This window comes from Apteryx rowi, unplaced genomic scaffold (assembly GCF_003343035.1).
Source record: "Apteryx rowi isolate R43461 unplaced genomic scaffold, aptRow1 scaffold_515, whole genome shotgun sequence".
In the NCBI taxonomy this organism is placed as follows: Eukaryota; Metazoa; Chordata; class Aves; order Apterygiformes; family Apterygidae; genus Apteryx; species Apteryx rowi.
In genome coordinates this window covers 365,140-373,392 of record NW_020450778.1, presented here as the reverse complement: position 1 = coordinate 373,392, position 8,253 = coordinate 365,140, and the positions used below count along the sequence as shown (strand labels likewise).

Below are 8,253 nucleotides of genomic sequence, written 5' to 3'. Positions count from 1 at the left end.
TTGTAACAGAGTAGTCAAATTAGTTCCTTATAATTATTTTCATATTTTTACCAAGGTAGCAGATTTTCTCCTATAGTTTGGGTTAGAGAAAAGAACTAAAAGAAGAAATGGCACCCAAACCCCTAAATTTTATTTTAGAACACAAAGAGAACATAAACATGAGATTAATCAGCTGATGTTCTGAAATTTTCACAGAATTTGCTAGACGGAGCAATCTTACCTTGTATAGCATTTGATTAAAACAGACTCTTCACTGTAAATATTTACTTTCACTTATATTCTACCAGATTTGTCAGGTGAAATTATAAAATAACCAGCTCCTGGCTCTTGCTCCTATTACAGCTGCAGAGACATGCCACAGAGAGAGATGCTTCAGAATTGTTGTTTTATTTGTTATTATACAACAGTATCTAGAAATTCCAGCCAGATTCAGAATTCGATTTTGTAAACACTGTTAGGTCATTCCCTGCCCAGAATAGTTTGCAGCATCTTAAAAAGTACAAGTGTAGGGGGAAAGCTGAAATTAAAAAAAAAAAAAAATTAAGTTGAAAGTTAAGGAAGGGAATTGAGGTGCAAGAAGAGAGACCCCACTGACATAACTTTATTAATTCCAAGAAGTTATGTGACAGGCTTAAAAAAGAGAGTAAACTTTGGCATTTAAGTTCTGCCTAATATCAAAATTATGATGCTACAGCATGCCAGTTAGGGCCTGGGAGGTACCTAAACTCCACAGGTATTTCAGTTTGTGACAATAAAGTTCCTCAGTTCTGCTTTTGTCTGTACTGGAAGTCTGATGGAGGTTGAGCAGAATCATAGATTCACAGAAATATTTAGGTGAGAAAGGACCCCTGGAGGTCTCTAATCCAAACCCCTGCTCATGTTACAGATAACTCCAGAGCTAGACCAGGTTGCTAAGGGCTTTATCCAGGAAAGTTTTGAACATCTCCAAAGACAAAGATCCCCCAACCTCTTGGGACACCTGTTTCAGTGCAGTACCACTCTTGTGAGGAGAAACATTTTTCCTTTCCAGTCAGATTTCCCTTGATGCACATTTTCTGACTGTTTCACTGTACCCCTCCGAGAGGACTCTGCCTCCTTGTCTCTGTAACCCCCCAACAGACAGCTGAAGTCTAGATCCCATTTTGGCCTCCTCTTCTCCACGATGAACAAACTCAACTCCTTCCGCCACTGCTTTGACATCATGTGCTCCATCCTCCTCCTCATCTCTGTGACCCTCCCCTGGACTCCTGTCCATTTGTCGACATTTCTCTTGTATGGGGGACTCCAGCAGCAGACTCAGTATTACAGATGTGGCCTCATGTGTGCCAAGTAAGGGGGAATAGTCACTGTCTTCACCTGCTGGCTAATGCAGCTAAGTATGCAAGTAGCCATCCCTACTGCAAAGGCCCCTTCCTGGCTCATGTTCATCTTCCTCCCTACCGGGACCCCAGGTTCTGTTCTGCAGAGCCTCTCCCAGTGCAGTCAGTCTCTAGACTGTACTGACACATAGGATAGTTTTGTCCCAAATTGACTATGCTATATAGATAAAACAGGATAGAAAATTACTTTAAAAGGTAGCATTCTTCTCAATCACAGCCTGGAAAATATTTCAGGGTATCATATTTACATACTTCTGCCAAGCTGGGTTAACAGAAAATAGTTCCATTTTAGCAGTCAAAAATCTTGACTTTGCCTCTTGTTTTCTACTTACATAAGCCTACAGATCTCTTTAATGATTTCAGTGTAAGTGGTCAGGAATGAATGTAGCAATGGTCGTAGATGTACACTGGGTCCAAATAATCTCAGTCTAATCCATTGGTGAACAGTGATTTCATCTGAGTCAATAAAATGTACTGGTTTATCTAAACTGGTGAAAACTCTGCACTGCTTGCACGGATTGGTTTAAAGCTTTTTATATCAGTTTTCCTTTGCCTGTAGAGTTACTCACAAAGTGTGAGTTCAACTTATCTAAAGATCCACAGAGCCATCTTGGTTTAAGAGCAGCAGAGCATTCTGTGAGGCAAATCATTGTTGTTTGGGGTACACACTTGCCCTATGAATGATCAGCTCTTTCCAGCTGCTCCAGTGGAAGGAGCAAGAACCTTTCAGAGAGGGTTCCTCTGGAGGTGCACTTACATCCTGTTGCTTGATTCATGGAAAAACTGTAACCTCCCTTTCCTCAAGAGGGATGGAACTGCCTGTCATTCATGCAGGGAGGGCGGAGACAGCAGGGAAGGAGAAAAGAGCTCTATTTTATATTGTATATAAGGAGCTGGGTCCTGCAGAGTAGAAGAGAGAATGTTTATGAAATGCTGACAGAAAACTTTGGCTCTAGGGAACACTCACAACCAGAGGGACCCCAGACTGGCAGAGAAACAGAATCTCAGCCAAGACTGAACCAGGCACATCATCAGGAGGAGGAAGCCTGTATTTCCTTGTCTTCTAACCCAGAGAAGGTAAGTTGTCATGGATCAGCTCCAAATGAAAGGAAGAGAAACTCCTGTTTCCTTCCCCTCTTTTGTCTTGTCCTATTTAGTCAAATCCTGTTAAAATCTCATTACATGGAGTGAGGGGACCCCCAACCGGAAGTCTTGAGATTATGTATCTACTCATTACTTCTGTTTCCTGTCAGGACCTATTAGCTGCATACAGTGTCAAGAAAGCTTTATAACCAGACTAGTTAGAATAGCTGTCAGCCAGAGTCCTGGAGCAGTAACAGGCTGATATAGGAGTTGGCCATGGCTTTACAACCACTGGGAACTGTGCGGAGCTTGTTGAGCTACCTGCTTTTGTGGGACCACTGCTATTCTCTGACCAGATCCCTTTTGGTCTTCACTGACTGTCCGTGATTTTGTCTTGGAGCTTATGGTAAAGTTTCTTCTTAACATGGTCATTTGCTGGTTTATGCTCTGCAGGACAGAGATTTAAGTCCTAGTTTTTCACCTCTGGTAAAAGAATTGTGGATGTTTTCATTATTCTCCTAAGTCCCCAAATGTTTTGAATCCTGCTGAGATACTGGATCACAGGAAAACCTTGGGGCAGAACGTTCCAGAGATTGCAGTGGCAAAAAAAAAGGCAAAGGTATGTAGGCTTATCAGATTCACCTCCACTGCCTTATTGATTATTCCTTGCTGGAGCTATTTTGAGATGTCTTCTTTCCCAGGAAAATCTCTCTCACCACTAATATTTTTTTGTCATCAACTTCCCAGTCCTTCTAGATATCCTTGATGAAATGAAGATAGAATGCTCGAGATGAGAGAATCTAGAGGATTTAAATAATATCACTGGAATATTTCATATAATTTTCCACCTGCTTTATCCTATCATACTGCTGTGTTTTTGATGTGAGCAAAAGTCTACAAGGAATCTCAGCTCTCATTCCTGGTTTACAGTAAAGTGTAGAAAGAGTTGAAATTATTCCTTGTAATAAGTGTTATATTACATGATGCACATATGAGTAACGAGCACTGATCACCTGTGACCAGTAAATGTAGTTTATTATCCTGCTTTATATGTCCTTATCTTTACTAGATCTCTACAACTTAAACAATTTCATCACTTTATATTTCTGCACTTCATTATTCACATGGTTTTTATTCAGTGCCATGAGCTCTTGCTCAAGAGCTAGCCCAGTGTTCAGATGTGGTCAGGTTTTCATTCAGGACAGAAATTTATCTCTCAACCTTGCACCTGTTCTTGAAGATAGACATAAATTATGGCTTAGAGCTTTTTGTCAATGTAGGCAAAAATAAAATTTTGTAGAGGAAAACCAAAGCATGATTGGAATGGCAGTTGAGAGGAGCAAGGTCAGGAAAAGAAAGAGGAAAATATTCGGGGTATTTGGGGACCCGAGAATGGTGGTGGTGATGGTGGTGGGGAGCGGTTTCTGTTGGAATCTGTCTATTTGCTGTAGCTGCTCTAAGAAACTTTATCTCTCCGAGTTTCTATTTGTTCCATTTTATTTTTCCACTGCTCACTTTTCTCTTCTGATTGTTAACTTCTAATTTAATTCCTTTCCAAAGCATTTCAGATGTCTCCTCAAAAATCCCTAGGAACTTTGCATCCTCCCATGATAAGCACAGTCTCATTCTCTCTAAATCCAGGCTATTAGCTTTGTGTTTTTATAAATATTTTGTTATACAGAGTATACTGCTATGGACATCTTTGGTTTTGAGTCTGGAAGCATGTTTGCTTTAACTCTGATGCCACAAGCCTGAGCAGGGCATCAAGACATAAGCGGCAAAAACATCAAGTTAGAGTTCAGAATCCTCATAGCTAATCACTAACCCCTTCCATTTGAAACCTTGTCCAGTGAGGACTTTGAGGCAGATCCATGATGGGGAAGAGCAGAGCCAGTTAGTGAACATCTGAAATCCCCATTAAATGGGGTCAGAATATAAAGCCAAAGCTCCAGCCCACTGTCTGCTTCTCCTTGAACATCTCTGGCACAGATACAAAGAACTGTAATAGAAATGTTAATACTGGTGTGACTAGAGAATGAATGGGTCTGCTTGGGAGTTGAAGCACCAGAAGGAACAGAAGCAGGATGTGTGTAAGAATAGCAGGTGCTGATGGCACTTAGATTAGCAGGTCAAGATCCCAGGACATCCAAAGGCAGCTTCTTAGGGCACTCAAATCAGGAGAGAGAGAACAATGAGTAAATCCTGATGACTTTCAAAGGCAGGACAGGATGGAGAGACTAATCACTGTGAGTTCCTAAAGGGTAACTAAGGCATATTCAAAACCTGCACGTGGTTACCAACCTCAGAATAACCCAGAAGTGATGAAAACCCAACAGCTGATGTTCCTTGTCACCAGTGTCATGGTGAAGAATCCTGGGCAGATCATTCAGACAAAACACCTTGCTGGTTGTAAGAATATGGGTCTGAGAGTATGAATGTGAGTGAGGGAAATCAGTTTTGTTTTTTAAAAAAATAACCTTCCTCCCCATAAGGTCCCAAATTAAACTTCACTACACTGTTGCCACACTATTGCAGCATTATTTCCAACATGGAGTTGGCTGCCAAGCATAAGGTCAAATTCAACTATCTTCCTTCTGTTTCTGTCCCTGTAGATGCCATGTGAAGGCTGCATGGAAAGGGACAATGGAAGCACCGATGCAACCATGGAATTTCTCCTGCTTGGCTTCTCTGAGCTGCTCCGTCTCTGGGCCTTCCTCTTCCCTATCTTTCTTACTGTCCATCTGGCCACATTGGCAGGGAATGTGGTGATTTTCATGGCAGTGGTTATGGAGCCTTCCCGTCCTCCCACGCTTTTCTTCCTCTGTCAGCTCTCTGCCATTGAGCTCTGCTATACCTTAGTCATTGTCCCGAAGGCACTCCTCAGCCTGATAGCGGATGGCAGCGCCATTTCTTTCATAGGCTGCGCTGCCCAGATGCACTTCTTTGTGGCGCTTGGTGGAGCTGAATGCTTCCTTCTGGCAGCCATGTCCTACGACCATTATGTTGCCATCTGTCAGCCTCTTCACTATGTGGCAGTGATGAGTGAGGGGCTCTGCCTCAAGCTGGCTGTGGCATCCTGCCTGGGTGGCTTTGCTGTTGCCCTGGGGTTGACAGTTCCGCTTACCTTTCTGTCAGTCACATCATATCAATCACTTCTTCTGTGATGTCCCTGCTGTGCTGCACCTCGCTTGTACTCAGAATTACACCCTAGAGCTGCCCTTGCTGGCTGCCTGTGTGCTCCTCCTGCTCCTTCCCTTCCTGCTAATCCTGACTTCTTATGGTTGTATTGCTACTGCTTTGCTGCATGTCCACTCCTCCATGGGAAGAGGCAAGGCCTTTTCCACCTGCTCTTCACACTTGGCTGTCACTTTGCTGTACTATGGATGTGCCACCTTCATGTACATTCGTCCAAAGTCCAGTTACTCACCAGCTCGAGACAAGATGGTATCTCTGGTCTACACTAACATCACTCCATTACTGTATCCCCTCATTTATAGCCTGAGGAACAAGGAAATCAGAGGGGTCCTGAGAAAAATGTTGAGGAGGAAGAGAATAGCTCAGCTGAACTGGGATACTATCAGGGCTGTGATGTGTAGGTGTGGTAAATTTTGGCAGAATAAGCATGTGCTTGGTGGAAAACAGTCCCATGACTAGATTAGGACCAGATTCTCTCTAGACTTCACAAGGGTAAACATCCAGGCAGAATTCAGCATGCATTTGTACATCTCTGACAAAACTACATCTCTGCTAAATAAAAGGTCTCTGACATAACACTTTAGATAAAGAGAAATGTCTTTACCAATTTGTGAGGAAGAAGAGCTTTGACCAGTTTGTAATCTCATTTCTGTGATCACAGACATGCTTAGCATGATCAAAAGATCAGCATAACATTATTTAAGCTGCTGTATTGTTTTCACTATTTTTCTATCAATTTAAAAGTAGATTTCAAACTGAGAAGACGATAAATATTCTTAGATTGTTGTTAAGTTTTTCAGTATAGAAAACATAAAGAGTGTTACTGGAAGTTTAGAAGAAGAAGGCCAATGCCTTGAAAGAAACGGAAATTAAGCTGTGACCGTCTCCAAATTTAGCAAAGGCTGCACTCTAGCATCCCATCACAAGCGAAAAGATCATTAGTGTAAATTCATCTTACTTTGAATTATTCTAGATAATGAAATTGAAAGCGGATATGGATTTGACAAGAGTATGAATTTACTGTGCCCATTTTGGAGGATGCAACCTTTCCTTGTATAGGGAGATACTTTAGATTTGGATTGTTCCTCTGGCAGCATAAGGATAAGATTATTGTAGTTATGCAGTTATTGTAATTGCTTTAACAATACCAGTGAGAGTTCTGGTGTATGCTAGACTGCAACAGACATGAGTCTGAAAGGTGCAAGGCAGTGTTATTTTGTGTGTTCTCTACATTTAGGCAGAACAGGATGATTCAGACAAATTAGTGAAGAACAGTTTTGGACAGGAACAGGGAGAAGAAAGCAACTTCAACATTTTATTTATTACTTCATTCCCCAGTGGCTCCTCAAAACACCAAACAGATCTTATAGTTCAGAGCCCACCTCTTTACATATCAATTACTGAGAAAAAATTAAAAGGTTTGCTTCTGTTTCTCTGTCTAATCCAAAGGAAATTCAGCACCCCAGCTGCCCTCAGATCTTCCTGCTGGCAGATTGAGAGAACAGAGTGATATTTGCTTTCTCTGGGCTACAATCATTAAAAATTATGGTAAGTGGATTTGACTAATGTAAAAAAAAATGGCACTGTAACTGAGGAAGTTAACTTGGAGCCATCTGACAAAAGAGAAATGCAAAATTTAAAACTCATATTAAAAGCAGTCTTACAGTTGACAGTTTAGCCAGGCTAACATATTAACACAGAATATTGGCTCTCATGTCAATGAATACTTAATTAATATGAGTGAAGGTTTAGCTGCGTTATTTAAAATGATCAAAGTTGTAGTGAACATTTTAATCACCTGCCAGGCCTGCCAAAAATGAGAAGGGAGGATCTCAGCAAACACATTAGAAAACTACTTTAAGGCAAATACTATTACAGGATTTAAAGATAGTAAATAATTGTAATGAGCATGGGACAAAACTGAAGCCTCAAATCCAAACCCTGTCTAGTCCTATCAAGCTTTGAAGCTAACCCTGCTGTAAGCAGTGGGCTGGACTAGGGCCTCCAGAAGTCCCTTCTGAGATTGCTAGGATTCTACAGCAGAAATTTCTAACTTGCCCTCTAGAAGCTATTGATGTGTTCATATACATGACAATAAAACTAAGGGAGGAAAAGACATTGAGCTTTGTAATGCTGATAAGGACCTTGGAAGGGGTCCTCACATGTTTCTGTCAGCTCTGGGGACTGGATAGCAGAGATGCAGATAACGGCTGCATGAGAGGGTAGCAGGGCTTGTCCTGAATTAGAGATGTTCCTCAGGGACAAATGCTGGTTGAGAGCACTTTAGCAGACCTGTCCTTACTGTGAGGCTGTGGATGATGCCTTTGGGAGGGATGAGATGGCTGAAACAGCAGCCAGGCTAGACTCCTGACTCTTCATTTCTGAGATACTTGTGAGGAGAACAACAAGGAAAGGAAGCTTTCTGTGATGACACTGTTTCCACCCAAGGTCCTTGCAAATGAACTGAGGGAGGAGCTATCTCTGAACCCAAGACCATCCCCCCATCCTACTCCAGCCAGTATTCCCACACCCATCCACAGCACTCTCAGCCCCTCTTCCATGCCCAGCTGGGCTGAGTGGAGGGCTTTGCTGTATA

At 42.0% G+C, this 8,253-nt stretch overlaps 1 protein-coding gene across 1 annotated transcript; it reads left to right on the top strand.

Annotated features, from left to right (window-relative positions):
- Positions 1-1,162: 1,162 nt before the first annotated feature.
- On the top strand, positions 1,163-6,116 carry LOC112973020 (olfactory receptor 10AC1). The gene is given in 4 exon segments (XM_026080365.1): positions 1,163-1,329; positions 2,336-2,456; positions 5,075-5,574; positions 5,576-6,116. Coding segments are annotated over 4 exon segments (1,329 nt in total).
- The last annotated feature ends 2,137 nt before the right edge of the window (positions 6,117-8,253 follow it).